Here is an 18,091-nt window from a genome sequence, read left to right on the forward strand (position 1 = left end):
TCTATCGACTTAAAAATTACAAGGTGTCGTCAGAATAAATGCGGGGGCATAGGATATCGCGTTTAAACTCTGAATTTTTACGTTTCGGAACTTGCAATTTTTACGCGGGAATATTAAAGTCGCGCTGCATCGTCGTCATGAATGACACTCTATCGAATTAAAACTTACGAGACATCATTAGATTTAATGCCGGGGCATAGGATATCGCGTTAGAAATCAAAAATTTTTAATTTTCGAAACTCGCGATTTTTTTGCGCCAACTTAAAGTGGATGGATCGTTGCCAGTACTCTAGCGAATCAAGAATTTCGTGACATCGTTCGATTTCGTGCCTGGGAATAGGCAATCGTGTCCGAACTGCAAAATTTTAATTTTTCTGCACTTGTCAATGTCTCGCGCGGAATCTTAAAATGTGCTGAATCTTCATCAAAAAGCGATTGTGGAAGCACTGAAATCTTAGCTTTCCTACGAGACCAAGATCATCTTGCTATGATAATTCTGTGCGAAGATATTGATGATTATATTGACTCGTGATATCTCTCTCTCTCTCTCTCTCTCTCGATCTCGATCGCGATCTCGATCTCGGTATAGAATTAATTTTATTTCCAGAATTCATTAACGATATCGCACAAACTAAGTATCCGTGATAAACGATTCTTATCTGGTTAGAAGCGCTGAAATCTTAGCTTTTCAACAAGACCAGGTACATCTTGCTACGATTATTCTGTGCGAAGAAATTGACGATTATATCGAGTCCTGATCTCGATCTCGGGACAAAATTAATTTTATTTCCAGAATTAATCAACGATATTTCAGAAACTAATGATCCGAGATAAACGATTCTTATCTCGATAGAAGCGTTGAAATCTTAGCTTTCAAACGAGACCAGGTTCATCTCGCTATGATTTTTCTGTGCGAAGAAATTGACGATTATATCGACTCGCGATCATAATCCCGAGACAAGCAGCAGACTGTTCGTATATGCGGCGTCTCGCGCGGCGTCTGGCGCGGCGGTGTTTACTATCGAACACCTGTGCCTTGTATGTTTTTAAGTCAGTTTTTTGATGCTCGCGTATTACTCGCGTAAAAACTCGCGCTACATTCTCAGAAGAATGGTGCGGGCGCGCCCCATTTTTACAAGGCTATATCTTGGCGAAAAATCGACGTAGCGAGATGAACCAAAAACCAATCTTCTTCGTTTCGCATCCCGCTGCAGATGTCTACGTTGAATATGTATATGCCCTTATCATAAAATGTGTGTGAGGGCATAGGAAATCGCGTTTAAACTACGAAATTTTTTATTTTTGGGACTTGCAATTTGTTGCACCAACATTAAAGTTGCTGCATCGTCGAAGATAATGAGACTTTAGCGAATTAAAACTTAGGAGACATTGATAGATTTCATGCAGGGGCATAGGAAATCGCGTTAGAACTACAAAATTTTTAATTCTTAGGACTTTCGGTCTTTTTGCGCCAACATTAAAGTTGACGTATCGACGTCAGTAATGACTCTAGCGATTCAAGAATTGCGAGACATCGTTAGATTTCTTGCCTGGGAATACGCAATCGTGTCCGAACTGCAATATTTTTAATTTTGAGGACTTGCGATTTTTATGCACCAATATTAAAGCTGTGCTGCATCGTCGTCAATAATGAAACTCTATCGAATTAAAACGATACATTGATAGATTTCGTGCATGGGCGTAGGAAATTGTGTTTAAATTACGAAATTTTCAATTTTTGGGACTTTCGATCTTTTTGCGCCAACCTTAAAGTGGATGGATCGTCGTGAGTAATGACTCTAGCGAATCAAGAATTATGAAACAACGATGGAATTCGGGCCTGGGAATAGCAAAATCGTTTGCGAATTGTAATATTTTTAATTTTCGGGACTTACGATCTTTTTGCGCCAAGTTATAAAAGTGTAAAAACTTAATTTTATCGCAAACAAAAGAGGACCGCCGATAAGAATTTGGCGGGGGCGGCGGAGGGCCTCTTTAGATTAACTTTTCTATTGTATGAAATTTTAAGTTGGTCTAAAATAATCTTTTATGCGATAGATTTTCGTTTGCGCATTTACAGTACGATTTTTGTTACACATTTATATAGTGGTACTGGTTTTATCGGATAACTATTGGTTACAGTAGTTAAATCCGAATCGGTGAACCCTCCGATCTTTTTGAAGCGACACTATTTTTTTGTATTTTTAAACGTGATTACGAATATGAGAATAAAAATTTGCGACAAGGTCATTTTCAAGGTCAAAACTAAAAACTGAAGAAATATAACTTTAATTTTATAAACCTGTTGATTATTTATTAATTTTGTACGATATATAATTTATGTACGACTGTTTTGTTCTTCGTGTGTTTTTTTTCAGATTCTTGCATGGTATCGTCTCCTCCTGACGCTCTCTTTTGGCCGGTCCTTATACGCTGTTCGCGTATAGTGTTTGTTGGTGTCGGTACGACAGGTATCCTAACCTCACAACTGTCAGATTTTAACAACTTATAACTCTCTTAGTAGTGCCGAGCGACAATTTTGACTTGCAAATTCGTGTTTTACAGGCAAAAATACACGATCCTATGAATTTTCATGAAAAACGGAGAATGAGAGACTCGTTCAGTATTACCTGGAGACTTTATCGACAGTGCTTGAAAATGGGCGTAGCGGAGTAGTTTCAAAAATAAAAGTGGGCGTAAAGCGCTGGAAACTGCTTAGCTTACTTTACTGACGCCATAGGTTTGTTCGTGTTGCACTTCATCTTCATTTCTTTCTTTCCAACGCCCAATGTATGTTTATCTCTTTTTAAAGTGCAGAAATTTTCGGGGCTTTCAAGCAACACAAACAAGCCTTGTAAACCTCGTAAGGAAGAAATGCCGCATTATTTGAGGTTGTGATCGGCCGCCGGGGGGGGACATAATCCCCGAAACTTGAGTCGCGAATATTAGCGATCGTATGAATTCGCGCGCGCACATCTTCGTACAGCGGGTTCAGGACGAAATCTAATTTCTGGAGTTGAAAGATATTAATATCATTTCAGTCGAGATAAGTACGCGGCAGGATGAACGTGCGCTCTTTATCAAGGTTATGTTGCGCCGTCAGAAACGCAAATTTCGACAAACGCCGATTTTACTGCAGCAGAAATGTATTGAAGCTCCACGAAAGGGGCATGTACGAGGATATATTTCCCGATACTAGTACGTAAGTATGTGAAATTGTGCCGTGTAGCGTGACGCTGTAAAGATGGTTACATTGCGTACAAAATTGTTACATCTTACTTAGGCCCGGCTTTTCATTCTCTGATAAACTGTTAACCAGAAGTTAGTCGGCTCTCCAACTTTTTCTACGCTATTATCTGAGAGGAGACAGAGAGTTTAGCCTCTGGTTAACAAACTGGACTCGACCAGCGTTTATACGACATTATTACACTGGCGGTAACAACTATTGACTCGAACACGGTTGCGTCAACGTCGCTTAATTTTAACCTTAGCTTAATTCACTCTTTGTCTCTTTCTAAGGCAAACAGAAAGTTAAAACGTTGGCGCAACCGGGCCTCGAAATCATAAACGCGAGTTAAATCCGGTTTTACGACACCTAAGGCCCGGTTTCACCAAACGTTGCTTAACTGTAATCTTGGTTTAACTCATGTTTGTCTCTTTCTAGAGTAACAGACGAAAAACGAGTTAAGCTAAGCTTAAAGATAAGCGACGTTGGTGAAACCAGGCCTAAACCAATTAATGGTGACGTACTCGTACAAATTCATCCGTTTGTTTGTATCTTTTCAGAAATGAGATAGTGGATTTACTGAATAAATCGTCCCAGTGCGTCTACGCTGGCTTCGATCCGACAGCAGACAGCTTACATATCGGCAATCTGCTCATCCTGATGAATCTCTTGCACTGGCAAAGGGCGGGACATCAAGTTATAGCTCTGGTAGGAGGAGCTACCGGTTTAATAGGCGATCCCAGCCACAGGAAGTCCGAGCGCGTCGAAATAGAAAAGTATTTGGTCGAGGAGAACGTAAAGTCCATCGCAAAGAATATACAGACCATATTTAATAATCACGAGGAGAACTTTTGGAGGGACAAGACTGCGACACTGAAGCCACTGATTATACTCAACAACCTGAGCTGGTATACAAACGTGAACGTCATTGACTTCATCAGAAATATCGGAAAGTACCTTCGAATGGGCACAATGCTGGGCAGATCCTCGGTAGAGTCGCGATTGAACTCGGACACCGGGATGAGTTTCACCGAGTTCACGTATCAAGTGTTCCAAGCGTACGATTGGCTTCACTTGACGGAAAATTACAAGTGTCGCTTCCAAATCGGCGGCAGCGACCAGATGGGCAACATCATGTCCGGATACGACCTGATCACGAAGAGTACAAGAAAAGAAGTTTACGGCATCACGTTGCCGCTCATAACGGCCGAAGGCGGGAAGAAATTTGGAAAGTCTCTCTTGAACGCGGTGTGGCTGTCTCCGGCCAAATCCTCCAGCTTCCAATTATACCAGTATTTCATCAGAACCAAAGATTCCGACGTCGAGAGATTCTTGAAACTGTTCACATTTTTACCGCTGAATAAAATTGCAGAGATTGTGAAGAGTCATATGAACGATCCGGAACAGAGAAGAGCGCAAAAGTTATTAGCGGAGCAAGTCACGCTCTTGGTGCATGGAGGTAATTTTTATAGAAAATTATTGCTATTATTTGCTTATTAGTAAATTTAATATCGCTACTTTTTACAGAGGATGGACTATTGGCCGCAAAACGCGCCTCTGCAGCACTGTATGATAAGTCAATCGAGTCATTTGTAAGATTGAATCCGTTGGAACTAACAGATGTGTTTGAAGGCGCAACCTTGGTGGATATCATGACCGAGCCAGGCATCACCGTGTACGAGCTGGCGAAGAAGGCAAAGTGCTTTAAAACCGATCACGATGCCGAACGAATTATAACAGCGGGCGGTTTTTATGTAAACCACCAAAGAGTCACTAATTTAAACGAGGTACTTGTACCTGGCATCCATATACTAAGTAATAATGTGTCATTGCTTAGAGTTGGAAAAAAGACGTACCACATAGTCCGATGGCAATAATAAAAGGAAACCACGTGTACAAATGTATAATAAACAGAATATTTTAATACTTAGAGACCCTCACTCTGAATCCTTTTATCGATGAAAGTGCCCGTAAAAAATTCTCTCAGCCAATAATCCTTCAGAACCAATTTTAGTGGCACTTTCAGTGACAAAAGAGGAATCTGAATCAGAGAATTTATACAATAATGATCGCATAATGGATATCCTTCGATACACACGAATGTGGTCATGGAAGACTCGTTAAGTGACTTAAAGTAACTGTACATTTTTTCCTTTGTACATTCACACAAATGTACATGCCTGGACATTTCTGTATTTCGGTTCTATATGTCGAAATGTCCAAGCATTCCTGCCTGCCTATTTACATGTACTAACTTGCGAGGCTCCTAATTGTATATATCCCACATGGATATATAACCGTCTTTGCCAGTCGCTGCCATTAAACACTTGGTATCGTAAGCCTCGACTTTACACTGCGAATAAACAATGTCGTATATGTTTGCTCTGTGTTCCTTCAATATCGCGAGCGGCCGTAATTTCTTCCAGGAGAACAGCATCATACGTCCGTCCCAACATCCGGCCACGACGATCTTCCTGTCTGGTCTTACCGAAAGAACGGATATGCCGGAGACGTGCTCCAAGAGTCTCGTAGATTTGTGGGCCAAAGTGTGATTCGGCGACATCTCGAAGATCTAAAAATTCATAAATACCGCTTGCCAACGTCGGCGTTACATGCATTTTTGATTTTCTAGACCGTAGAGTTACGCACCTCCAGTTTCTCTGACGCGCTACCGAGGATGCCCTGCATCAAGGAAGGATCAAAGTCGAAAGCCATCGGATATTGTTCGACGGTGAGAGAGCTGAGGACGTCATTCTTCCTCATGTCCCACAACAATAATTGCCCGCTCTCGTAAGCAACCAGAAGCAAGTCGTTTACACCCCCCAACGGTTTTATCGCCATCGTCGTACCTAATTTATTACTGTAGGACAGTTTGGACGGGTCTAACGTCGATTCCACCCTGGACGTTTTCAATGAGAACATTCCCACTGCGGAACAATCGAGTGGAATCAACACTGCATCCTTCTCCGATAACAATTGAGATCTGTGGTGTAAAGCAATTTTGTTAACTTCAACAGTCTTAGACCCCAGTTTCACCAACGTCTCTTACCTTTAAGCTTAGCTTAATTCGTTGTTTGTCTCTTTTCAACTGTTACTCTAGAAAGAGACAAGCATTAATTAAACTAAGATTAAAGTTAAGCGACGTTTGGTGAAACCGGACATTTATTAAGGCTCGGTTTCACCAAACGTCGCTTAACTCCAGTTTCTGGAGTAACAGTTGGAAAGAGACAAAGAACGAATTCAGCTAAGCTTAAAGTTTAAGTTAAAGCTTAAGCTTAAAGTTAAGCGACGATGGAGACCAGGCTTAAGCTACTTACAACAGATTTATTCATCAATGTACCTGCAGAAACTGCAATATTCGTAACTGGTGCTTCTGTCTAGTATCCAGCCCGAATCGCTTACTTTGTACACGTCGATCACCCCATGTCTTCGTTGTACTATTAGATCAGTTTCATTAGTTGTGTGCAAATTAAAACATGGGCTAGGTCCGTCGGACAATCGATATTTCACCCTGTTCGTCTGCAACACGGTAAAGATTTAATTCCACCAACAAATCTGAAATCTGTGTTAAGACAACACAGCTATCTCTCGTATAATTTTGTTCAATCATTCAATGAATTATGATTCACCAATGTCCATTTCTATCAACGCAGATCAACTCTAATCTCTGCTTAATTTTCTGTTTACCTTTTTCCAGTTGTAACGCCCGTTTCTGCCAATTAACTTCAATCTCGGTTTAAATTACTCGTTTTTTTTTCTCCAAGGCCCGGTTTCACCAAGCGTCGCTTAACTCTAATGTTAGTTTAATTCCTGTTTGTTTCTCTCGCTAAAGTAGCAGTTGGAAAGAGACGAAGAACGAGTTAAGCCAAGCTTAAAGTTAAACAACGTTGGCGAACCCGGGCCTTCGTAAAACTGGAAAAAGATACAAAGTACGTTGAACCAAGATTAGAAGTTAAACAAGCGTTGGTAGAAACGAGCATTGGGTCCGGTTTCACCAAACTTTAATCTTATTAGTTCAACTCACATATGTCTCTTCCTAAAGTAACAGCTGGAAAGAGGGCAAGGAACGAATTAAGCTGAGCTCAAGGTCGAACAACGTTGGTGAAACCGGGCTCAAGTTGTAAATTGAACCGAGATATTAAGCTACCCACATTGATAGAATCGGACGTAAGTGAAACGACTGTTCACCTTCAGGTCCCAGATGTGAACCGTGCCCTTCCCGTCGCCGGCGTAGAGGTGCTCGACCTCGGAACTAACCGAGAACAGCAAACTGTGGACGTTTTCATCCATGTCGCCGCGCAACAGGAATTTCGGGTCCGGAGGCCTCGGCATCGTCCCGGTCCTTTCACGAGGAAAGTGTCGCGTAGGATACAAAATCCGCGGCTGCGTCGAAACAACGTGTGCGTGTGCAATGTAACCGAATGTCGCCGCTAGGTTATCCCGTCGCTGGTCCAACGACAACAAAGGTCTGTCGACCCGCGCTCCTTCGGATCGTCGCACGGAGACGCGAAGGAAAATCGACCCCCCTTTTTCGCTCTTTGCTTCTCTCCGCCACGAATCGTTTGTCTCGCAGTCGGGACACCTCGTGACACGCTCGTCGGGGACTCGGCGCGGAGTCTGTGCCTGTGGCGGAGTCGCCACTTGAAAGCAGCCGAATTCGATAAAAAAAAAAGGGGCGACCCGAGTCGGACGCGCGCCGAGGAGGAGCATCCGCGCCTCGAAGGTGGCTCCGCGGAAAATGTTTTGTTAGCCCCGAAAACCGCCTACACGTCGGCGTCGCGTGCCGTTCAGCAGCGACGGGATGGAGGATCTGCATTTCTTCGTCGCCGCCGTGTCGGCGACCGTTGTCCTGCTCGCCGCATTCGTCGTGGTTGTGTTTAACAGGTAACGACGCGTTTTCGTGAGACAACACGCGTGAATTGCACGCCGAGGCTGACCCGTTGCGCTTTTTGCAGCGTCGCGTGGGTGCTCGTCGTCGCCGGCGTCTACGTGCTCGCCAGCCTTTACGCGGTACAGCTGGCGCGATGCGTCGACGATCTGCTGACGAGGTTCAACATCGTGGACGGCGGATGTGCGACGAGATGCGAGGTCGCGGACTCGTGCAGCGTCTGCAGCAAGGACACCTGCAAGAGGCACAAGCTGCCGCCGCATTCGACCAAGGTCAAAGTACCGAAGGACTTTGACCACGCGTTGGAGCAAGTGATTAGCCGTTTACGCAGTTTATTCCGCCGCAGACTCTGGCTCTTGGTCTGTCGGCGAGGGACTGTAAACGTATTAATTTGCAGCTTCTGGAGGAGGTGCTGCAAATCTACGTCTGCACATGGTACTCGGATTTCTCGGCGAACGAGGCCTTCGTACAACAGCTACGTCTGGCCATAACGACAGCGGCGAAGAATATCGCCGTTCGCTTGCTGCGCGCGGACACGGCCACCATCGCCTTCGACGGCCTGATCCCCTTGGCCATACAACACGCTCAGGATTGGAGCGCGCTGGTCAAGATGTCCAAGCACGACGTTAAAACGCCCCAGGATTACGTCGAGAGCTGCTTGAGCTCCAAGATCCATCCAGCTGCCTATTCTAGAGAGGCTGAGCTCGACTATCTACGGGGTCTGGTCACCGCGTTGCTGCCGCACTTGCTACCTGCCATACATGTCTCGACGAACAATAAAGTAATATTACGCACCGTTAACGTTGGCTGGCTTTGGCACTGTTTCCGGCATTTGGCTGTACTGCGCGAATTTACTTTGAAATTTTATAATGCCTCGTTTTCATTTTTTTTATAATTTTACATACTTGCGCCGTTACTAGGCGGTATGGCCTGACGCTCCAGCGTAGGGAGCAAAATTTGGAGGAGCGCGCAAGCGAGTCCCAGCGTAGAGACGCCTAAGAATGTTGTAACGTCACGGGGAAACTATAAGTGGTAGATAAAATTTAGTTAAAATTTGCACGGTATAAGAAACCGAGAAAATGCCAAAGTCACCCGAATTTATTTCCAAAATTCACTCCCGCTTTTACGTTTATTAGGCACTTGTGTATTTTTGAAATTTTTATTGTATGGAGAAGCGATTGGGTATAACATTTCGTAAGCTTTCCAGGTGATGCTGCGAGAAATTTTAGCAAACTGGGTACTACTACCGGCAATCGATGCGCTCGCGGATCCAGAAAATATAAATATGCTAGTGACACTGTCCACTCATCACGACACCATACTGTCTAATGCCGCGGAGACTATTGCCGTACCGATATTGCAGTCTTGGGTGACAGTTCCAGCGATGCATTCGCATGTCACGCACAGTTGCTTCAAACCGTCTTTAAATGAAATTCTGAACGATCCTGATTTATTATATATGTTTATGCAACACATTAAAGAATCCGGACCCATGAATCTCCTTCAATTTTGTTTAGATATTGGTACGCATAACACTTTTCATGTAATCTAATGTATAAACCTCTTAACGAAAATTTAATCTAACGTACACGCTTTTCAATAATCACAATTTAATCGTTATTTGCTTTCAGACGAGCTCAGTAAACGCATGTTAAATCCGGAAATGTCGACTAGTGCTGAAAAAAGCTTATACACAGGCGTTCGGAATATGTACACGATGTACCTCGATCCCGATGGTCCGGAATATTTGTACTTACCGTTGCACATATCGAAAGGCATACGGCAAAGTGAGTAATTTGTGAACAAGTTTTATTTCAAATGTTATACAGATATGTGTATACAAGTTTGCTTTCAGTACTGGAAGGTGGGCCAGAAAAAATTCAGGAATTACGGACATCACGGCCCTTTTATCAAGCTCATCAAGAAGCGCACGCGCTCCTAGAAAGCACTTGCCTACCATCGTTCCATCATAGTTACCAAGTAAAAGACACATTTTATGACTTATCTTTGTTTTATCTCTCAGATTTTATCGTAACGTTCAGTGTTTTAAATTCTGAATATATTAAATTTAATAACGAAATTTTCTATTCTAACGATAGTTTTATCGCTGGGTATTTCAGTTATATAAACTCTCGTGCGGTCACTTAACCGAACAAACAAAAGCTGCCGCAGCAGCCAAGTAAGTAAGATGCATACCTTTTCGTGTTTTTAAACTCGCCATACATTTCAATCCTGCTACTTTACGATCGCTTACTTTTCATTACACTTAGAAGTTACAATTATTACATTACAGCTTCTATGATGAAGTAGAGAAAATGGCAATTTCCACTAATATTTTCTTGAGAAATAAAAATAAAATGAATGCTACATTTCGTAAATTTAGGCACAATTTACACATGCTAGCTCTCAGTAACATTTACACGCAATTCTAATCGTATGAACACGTATATTCGCCCACAGTAGCGCAAGTGGAGGTACAGCTACTCCTATACGATTCAATAATCAACTCGGCAAGGTTGACGGTGTCTTACGCACTACAGTGGACGGTGCCCCGTTCCAACTGCAGGACGCCTATCCGGTCGAAGAAGTAGACTGCACGGCTCGAGCGTATAACGAGATCAAAGGCTTCGGCGATAAGAGCCATCGCGACTTAACGACGTGGCGAGTCGCCGTCCCGCACGTGGACGGCGGTGGCACGCAACCAGTGTACATGATTGCCATTCACAGCGTGGCGGAGGCCAAATCGTGGACGGTCTTGCGGCAAGATCAAGACTTCTACACGCTGCGGACGCGACTCGCCGAGTTCCACGGTGACAAGGAATTGTACGACTCGCCGTTACCGTCGCGCAAGAACCCGCACTTGCCCGTCGCAGCTAACCGTCAACGTTACGAGGAGTTTCTGCAGAAGTTGCTGTCCAAGCCGATGCTGAGGAGCAGCGAGCTCCTTTACACCTTCCTTACGACCCCGAACTTGAAGCCGTATTTTGCCAACTACAGCACGCCCGACATTGGCATTCTCTATCAGAGCGTGACTTATAAATTGCGGAAGGAGAGGGGACAGCATCTCGATAAATTTATGAGTACCTTCTTGGCGTCCACGAACACGAAATACGAGCACATGGACATGGGTGTCGAGCCGTCGAGCGAGCATCTCGGCGAAACGGAGAGCAAAGGTAGGAAGCTGGTGGACGATGTATTCGGCAATAATTTGGATCTACCGGCCACTTTCCAAAATTTGCCGTGCAGTCTACCGCAGCGCGATCACATGAAAGGTGCAAGTTTGTGCATCGTTGAAGCTCGTAAGTTAAAAATTATATTTCTCGCGTGTGTCGCTGACGCAATTGTTTGATCGTTAAAAATAACGTCTTTATGTTACAGTTGATGGTCTACTGAGCGTACCACCGATTATTTCGCGACTTTTCTGGATGTTCGCCTTTTTATCGCGTGAGAGGATAGATCCTATTGTGAACACGGTGTTCTACAACACCCTAGTTAAGCTTCTGAGTGGCGGCCGCGCTTCCATCGTCGTCAAGCTTCTACACGCGAAAATAGTGGGCAAAAATTACATGAAAGACTTTCCCTCGCAAGGAAAATGTCGAAATTACTACGAAACAGCGAAGGAGGGACTGCATTCCTTGTGGCGGTTAGTGGGATTTTCCAAGCCTTGGAACAGTCTCATGGATTCTCTCCTGGATCCTTTACAAAACGCGTCGTTCAATAAACATCTAGCGTATGTTTTACTAGATCACCTCCTCGTAAATCTTTTTCCAGAAGTGACTGCATAATATCGTTCATTGACGATCATAAAAACGAATAATTGTATATAATGTTAATTCTGCAAAGCGGCTTGCATATACGTTCGTCCCTCAATGTGGTTTTTTTACATGGTTGAGAATTGCATAAATGAAGTCCGCTGGTACAAAAAAGTACAAAAAGAAAAGTGTGTATATTGTGAGAATATTTATTCCACATATTTGCATAAAAAAAACAACGGAAGTTCAGATAAAACTTAAAATTTAAACTTAAATTTTATTTGCGTTGTCGCTGCCAGTACTAGACTTCAAAGCGGTCAACCTTTCTTTTTATACTATTCTTATTACTAAAACTTTGGCGCCTCTGTTCAGTTTCATCATCAGTGTGTCTCTTTTAAACGATATATTTTCTGTCCGCGTAAAACTGAGACTGCGTAAATAACGTATCGCGTACACGGAGGGATTATTTGCCGCGCAAATCGAGGAACGAGCGTATATAAATGTTTCTTCTTGTAACATTACGATTTTATAAATAAAAATTCTTATCGAGATTCATCAAAAAGCACTGCATATAGAAATAAAAGCGGGAATTTTTGCATAACGAGAGAAAAATAACGAGCGTAATACATAAGTAATAAAATTTCTTGTGATGAATAAAGGCCTGAGCAGAAAGAGTGTTTACGATGCGTAAAGAATTGTCGTAGTCGTATGTCGCGTTAACGCTGGTTCTACAATAGACGCAGCAAGTCGCAAGGCGACATACGTCTACAATTTCTTACGCGTTGACTTCCGACACCGACTTCAGTCTTACGACAGGACCGTAAACGGTTACGACAGTCTTTCTGCTCAGACCCTAATTTGAATCAACTGCGTTACCCTATCACGTGACGCTTAATCGGTAAAAATCGTGACGATTGTATTCTGATACATTGGTAGACGATAAGATCGCTCTCTTCTGTAAATTTGATCGTCGACGCGTTATCAACATGTGACTGTATTTTTTCGTGGCAATTTTTTTTTAGGTGCAATAGCGCAAAAACTGAGCAAATCTTTTATTTGCGAATTTTTGTATGTATATGCAGTATACTCGTAAATAGGATATTTATGTAATATACTTTTACTTTATTATAACTGCATAAATTCATACATTTATGGTGCATTCCGTTTCACGCTTGATATGCATGCTGCATCATTTATTCTTCTTTAACATTTGGCGAATAACAAGGATAAATGGTGCATCATATGTGCGTCATGCGTGAAACGGAACGCACCTATAGTTTGAGAAATTGCACAATTGGTAATAATCCCGAAGATGTAGATGAGATTTTCGGAAATTTTTTGAAATGAAAAATATTGATAGCCTGGTTCAGCTCAACGTAACGCTCCTTACTTAGGGCCTGAGCAGAATGGCTTTATGTGAGAATTGTTTAAAATTTTGATTATTATATGTGTTAAAATATTAATATTTGCGTTTTCAAACACAAATGATGGCACATTTTATTTTTGTTAAGTTTAACGATGAGCGAGATTTGTATGAGAAATATGTTATAAAGTAAAATAGAACGAATAACTGGGAAAAAAATAAAAATTATTGACCGTTCCGTTTCAACAATATACAGTTAAAACTGAAAAATGGGGAGAATTGTGTAGTAGACATGAGTGTATCGTCTAAGAGCTGTTGCAACAGCGCCTCAAACTATAATCTTTCGAATCTATTTTATATTACGTATTAATCGTAAGTGTATTCTTTAGAACAATACTGCATCAAGATATATCATTGTAATAATTGAGTGCTGGTTCCTGTCTGGAGGAAACTTTTGAGCATTAGGGCATTAGCGCACACAAAACTGCATAGTTGCATAAGCATAGCACAAGACTGTCTAGACCAATAAGCATCGAGCATTGAGTCGCCATATTGATTTACATAACACGCTCATTGGTCTAGACGGTCTTGTGCTATGCATATGCAACTATGCAATTTTGTGTGCGACGGCCCTTAGGGCTGTCTGATAAGATTTGCATTCGAAAATTATGATAACACTTTCATCGTTCTCTTTCTAACTGCTACGTCCACATACGCATATCCTCAAGAAAAATTGATAACGGTATGTAAACGACAATTATGTGTCGCCAGCGTTTACCTTCCGGCAACGTCCGATCTTCATTTTCCCGACGCGAAACGATTTATTACGACCGGTAGGGACGTGGTTACGTGACTTCCGTGGCGAGTAATCGACTAAAAACCGACTGCCCGAGCGTGAGATCTCCACGGAAGATCCGGAATTGATACCGCGGGATGCGGTTCCCCGAAAGAGTATATAATATAGAGACGTCGAAAATGAGCGACGGAACAGGGTTGGGGACCACCGCTCGCGGGCAATTCAAGCGAGTGAAAAGCGGGACGACGGACAGCGGGCAGGGCCCGAAGGGGGGGGGGGCACAGCAGCGGCAGACTGGCTGGTGAGGCAAGTCCGAGAACGGTAGTGCGAGCGAGGGACGGTGACGTGTCCGGCGAGAGGAACAAGGACGAGGAAGTTTCGCGGCAGGAACGTCGCTGCGACGAACGTTGCATGACGTTTCCGTGGGGGGCGGGGGGGGAGGGAGGAGGTAACGAGTTCTTTATTCCTTCGCCCCTCCACGCCGTCTCGTCGCGCGAGGCAATTTACTCGATGAAAATGACAAAACGTTGAAATGCAGACGACAAATATATATATATATAGATATACAGAGTTGGGGAGCAACGAGTCACTTGTAACGAAGTTACAGTTATGGTTACTTTCTTTTGGCAACTCTAACTTCGTTACTTTCTCTCCGTCCGTAACAGTAACTTAACCTCAGTTCTATTTTTTTCGGTGACCAGTAACTAATTAAATAGTTACTTGATATATCGGCTTTGAACCCCCGCGGATCGCATTGGGCCTCGCGTTTGCGCACGAGCGCCTTTATCGGCGCTTTACAATTCGAATGTCGATTTGACATTTTTATTTTTATCGCAAGACAGTAGCTGCAACGCAGCGAATCGTTACTTTTTGAGTAACTGTAACGCGTTACTTTCCACAATTGGTAACTTGTAACTGCAATTAGTTACATTTTTAGCGAAAAAGCTGCAACTGTAACTAGACACTTTTATAAAGCAACTTTCCCAACTCCGATTTATTATACATCAAATCGTGCGCACACGAATGTGCACGTGACAAGCTCTCGCGAGTCGAACGGCCGGAAATTTTGGTCACCCCGGACAGTTTCCGTGACGACGATTCGCCTTTCCAGGGCCTAAATTCCGTACACGATTACCGACGACCATCGATACGTTAACGACGTTTGCGCAGCTTTTTCTACATGATAGAAAAGCTGCGCAAACGTCGTTAACGTATCGATGGTCGTCGGTAATCGTGTACGGAATTTAGGCCCAGCGTTGAACACCCAGTGAGAAATGATTCGTCGATCGATGTCGAATAGACGTCGAGTCGATATCGACACCTTCAAATCGATGTTCGAGTCGATATCGCTTTGACGTCGATCGACGAATCACCTCTCGCTTGAAATGCCCCGGGAAAGCGGCTTAAAGGGACGAGTCGAATTTAACGCTCGTCCCGGCACGATTTGTCGCGCACGCTGCGGCGACGCAACGAGGCGCGGACGAGAGAGCGTCGTCGTAATAATTCAGCGGGGTGGACAGGTGGACGGTATTTACATCGAGACCGCACGTTCGGGTCATACGGTAACGTCGTGGCGAACGCGGCGGGGCAAAAGGGAGGCGAAACGCGGTGGATGCGGCGCGCGTGGAATGCACCGGGACGGCGGGCGTCGACGCGGCGGTCCTGGAGTCGGCGGCCAGCGGGGTGAGTGGGGGAGGGAGCGGTGCTGCGGGAGGGGGAGGGGGCCCGTCGTAGAAAAGAAAGGGCCAGTAGAACGGAGCGAGGCTGGAACGGGGTCTGGGCGCGCGCGCGCGCGTTCGAGCGCAGCCTTGCCTAAACCACCTAAACCTCGCGATTAGTTCGCTAGCTCGCTCGCGGCTGCGCGGGTAGCCACGCTCTTCCTGGGAACTGATCTCTCGCCCGCGTTTCTCGCGGCACGTCGAGGGTAAGAGCGCCTTCGACGTCTCTCGGGAGAGAAAGAGAGAGAGAGAGAGGAAGAGAGGAAGGGGGGAAAAACGCAAAGAAAACGCGCGCGGGAGGAGTCCGCTCGCTCCGTCGGGAAGTGCCCGTGCCCGCGGCGTGTGTATCCCGGCGGTATACCTGTCGGAGCGGCAGGTAGAAGCGGGAGGAGGCGCGAGCGCGCGAGAGGGAGCGAGAGGGGAGGAGAGGAGTTCCGCGCGATATACCTGCGCATCGGCGTGGAACTCGGCGCGGCCGGATTCCGCGTGCCCTGCGCGTAACGTAGGTGCGTGCGTGCGTGCGTACGTGCGTGCGTACGGCGCGTACGTACGTGCGTGCGTGCGTGCGCGCGGGGACCTGTTGATAGGTCGCGCAGGTGTACGAAGGTGGGCCCCGTCCCCACTCCGACTGCCTCCCTCCCCTTCGTCACCGCTGCCGCCGCCGCCGCCGTCGTCGCCGCCGCCGCCACCGCCGCTGGCCGCAGTCGCCGCCGACGACGACGACGACGAGGGAGTACGCTTACGGTTAACGCACGGCGCGTTATGACCGCCTGAACGACGAGAGGACATCGGTGGCACTTCGCCCGTCATCGGGGCCGGATGCCCTCGCCCTCGGTGGCTCGCACGTACACGGTGCCGCGGAAAGAGGAAGAGCAGCGCACCCGACGTGGAATAACAATCGTCACGCGCACGGATTTCGAGTGAGGAGAGCGCGCGCGCGCGCGCGCAGGTGGTCGGTTGGTTTGTTTGTTTTATGTTTGCGGTGTGAGTGCGCGGAGAATTCGCATTTGGGACCGCCGTCGACGTCGACATCGTCGTCGCCGCCGCTACGCCGTTTCCCTTCTCGGGCTCCCCCACCCTCCCCCCTGCCCCCTGTCCCTCTTTCCTCTGCGCTCGCGCGCGCGCCGCGCGCGCGCGGACCGACCGACCGTCAGCGGTAACACCGGAGAGTGCCCTCCTGGTTTTTGCGTTGTGGACCGCGCACGCGAGTGGTGCCGGAGTGTGAGGTGAGGTTACGCGTGGTGCAGTCATCGGGCCCCGACCTGAGATGCCGTGGCTGCTCAAACTACGGACTCGCGATTAGTTAGGTGAGCAAGAATTTCTGTTTTTCCCCCCCACCCCCCCTCTCTCTCTTTCCCCACCTGTGTGTGCGCGCAACGTCTCTCTCCTTCTGTCTTTATCTTTCGATCTTCTGCCTTTTTTTTGCACATCTGTCCCTCCCTTTCTCTCCGCTTCGCGACGCACACTCGCGCGCGACCGCGAGATTCCTTCTTCTATTTCCTTTCTTTCCCCATCGCGCCGATCGCCGCTCTACTCTCCGACCCACTTCTTCCTCAACCTCCTCAACCGTCGCCGCGCTCATTGTCGCCGCCGCCGTTACCCCGCCATCGGCCTGGCCCGATTATTTTAGACGATGACGCGCCTCTACGCTGTATGTGACTCGCACGCGCTTCGGAGCACCGCGCGCCGACCTTATCCTTGTATACTCCATCGCGCCGCATTCCAGCGCCGCGCTCGCAGCGGCGCGCGCGCGCGCGCGTGCGTGCGCTCGCGCGAATGCGAATGCAAATCCGTCGGATGTTGTTTCCAGGTAGTAGAGGCGAGACGCGTGCGGAGAACGACGCGCGGCGCGGCGGTTGTTTACCGCCTTCGCCGTCATTCTCTCGCGCGAGTCACGAGTTCCGTCAATCGAGGGGGGCCTGGTAACGAACCGGCGCGGCGTGGCGCGGCGCGCGAGTGAATTCCTACGAAATCGCCCCGCCGCCGCCCATTAACGAACCGCGGGGCCGTTTGGGGGGGGCCGCGCCGAGCACGCGGGTGGTCCCCCGAAAATGCCCGTGAACGTCCGGGGCGAGCGGGCGTTTTCCCCCGTCGCATACCTGGCCCGCCCGAGGAGAGACCTCGGCTCGGGCGCTCTCTCTCTCTCTTTCTTTCTCTCTCTATCCGTCTGTCCATCCACCGCCGGTGGTCGATGAAGGGCACGCTGGCCGGGGCCGCCGCGCAGCGCTAAAGCTAAGACTACTCCATAGACGCGCTGAACTGCGGCAACGAGTCAAGAGATTTCAACTTCAACGCAGGTTGCCGCAGGAAGCTCGCGGCAAGCTTCTGATTGATCGACTCGCGTTGCC

At 46.4% G+C, this 18,091-nt stretch overlaps 4 protein-coding genes across 6 annotated transcripts in view; 3 read left to right on the forward strand and 1 right to left on the reverse strand.

Moving 5' to 3' along the window:
- The first annotated feature begins 2,371 nt into the window (after positions 1 to 2,371).
- Positions 2,372 to 5,130, forward strand: LOC105560852 (tyrosine--tRNA ligase, mitochondrial). Its single transcript, XM_012010334.1, has 5 exons — positions 2,372 to 2,471; positions 2,566 to 2,740; positions 2,813 to 3,202; positions 3,787 to 4,685; positions 4,754 to 5,130. Exons 3-5 carry the CDS (start codon positions 3,063 to 3,065, stop codon positions 5,101 to 5,103), a joined length of 1,389 nt encoding a protein of 462 aa, XP_011865724.1. The 5' UTR covers positions 2,372 to 2,471; positions 2,566 to 2,740; positions 2,813 to 3,062; the 3' UTR covers positions 5,104 to 5,130.
- A 95-nt stretch (positions 5,131 to 5,225) lies between these two features.
- Positions 5,226 to 7,873, reverse strand: LOC105560855 (guanine nucleotide-binding protein subunit beta-like protein 1). Its single transcript, XM_012010336.1, has 4 exons — positions 7,415 to 7,873; positions 6,567 to 6,745; positions 5,876 to 6,209; positions 5,226 to 5,798 (listed from the first exon to the last, which is right to left on the reverse strand). The coding sequence occupies exons 1-4, from the start codon at positions 7,556 to 7,558 to the stop codon at positions 5,493 to 5,495; spliced, it is 963 nt and encodes a 320-aa protein (XP_011865726.1). The 5' UTR covers positions 7,559 to 7,873; the 3' UTR covers positions 5,226 to 5,492.
- A 49-nt stretch (positions 7,874 to 7,922) lies between these two features.
- Positions 7,923 to 12,421, forward strand: LOC105560853 (sorting nexin-14-like). Its single transcript, XM_012010335.1, has 9 exons — positions 7,923 to 8,110; positions 8,182 to 8,425; positions 8,512 to 8,895; positions 9,322 to 9,637; positions 9,746 to 9,901; positions 9,970 to 10,094; positions 10,235 to 10,293; positions 10,575 to 11,413; positions 11,493 to 12,421. The coding sequence occupies exons 1-9, from the start codon at positions 8,028 to 8,030 to the stop codon at positions 11,897 to 11,899; spliced, it is 2,613 nt and encodes an 870-aa protein (XP_011865725.1). The 5' UTR covers positions 7,923 to 8,027; the 3' UTR covers positions 11,900 to 12,421.
- A 3,104-nt stretch (positions 12,422 to 15,525) lies between these two features.
- The window catches only part of LOC105560857 (protein decapentaplegic-like), a 26,908-nt gene continuing 24,342 nt past the window's right edge, over positions 15,526 to 18,091 (forward strand). The window contains exon 1 of one of the 3 annotated variants that reach the window (XM_012010340.1): positions 15,526 to 15,545. The gene's annotated coding sequence lies outside the window, so the exon portion shown is untranslated. The other 2 variants (XM_012010339.1, XM_012010338.1) reach the window with 2 other exon arrangements.

Source organism: Vollenhovia emeryi, unplaced genomic scaffold (genome assembly GCF_000949405.1).
Source record: "Vollenhovia emeryi isolate VEMERY1.0 unplaced genomic scaffold, V.emery_V1.0 DF939218.1, whole genome shotgun sequence".
In the NCBI taxonomy this organism is placed as follows: domain Eukaryota; kingdom Metazoa; phylum Arthropoda; class Insecta; order Hymenoptera; family Formicidae; genus Vollenhovia; species Vollenhovia emeryi.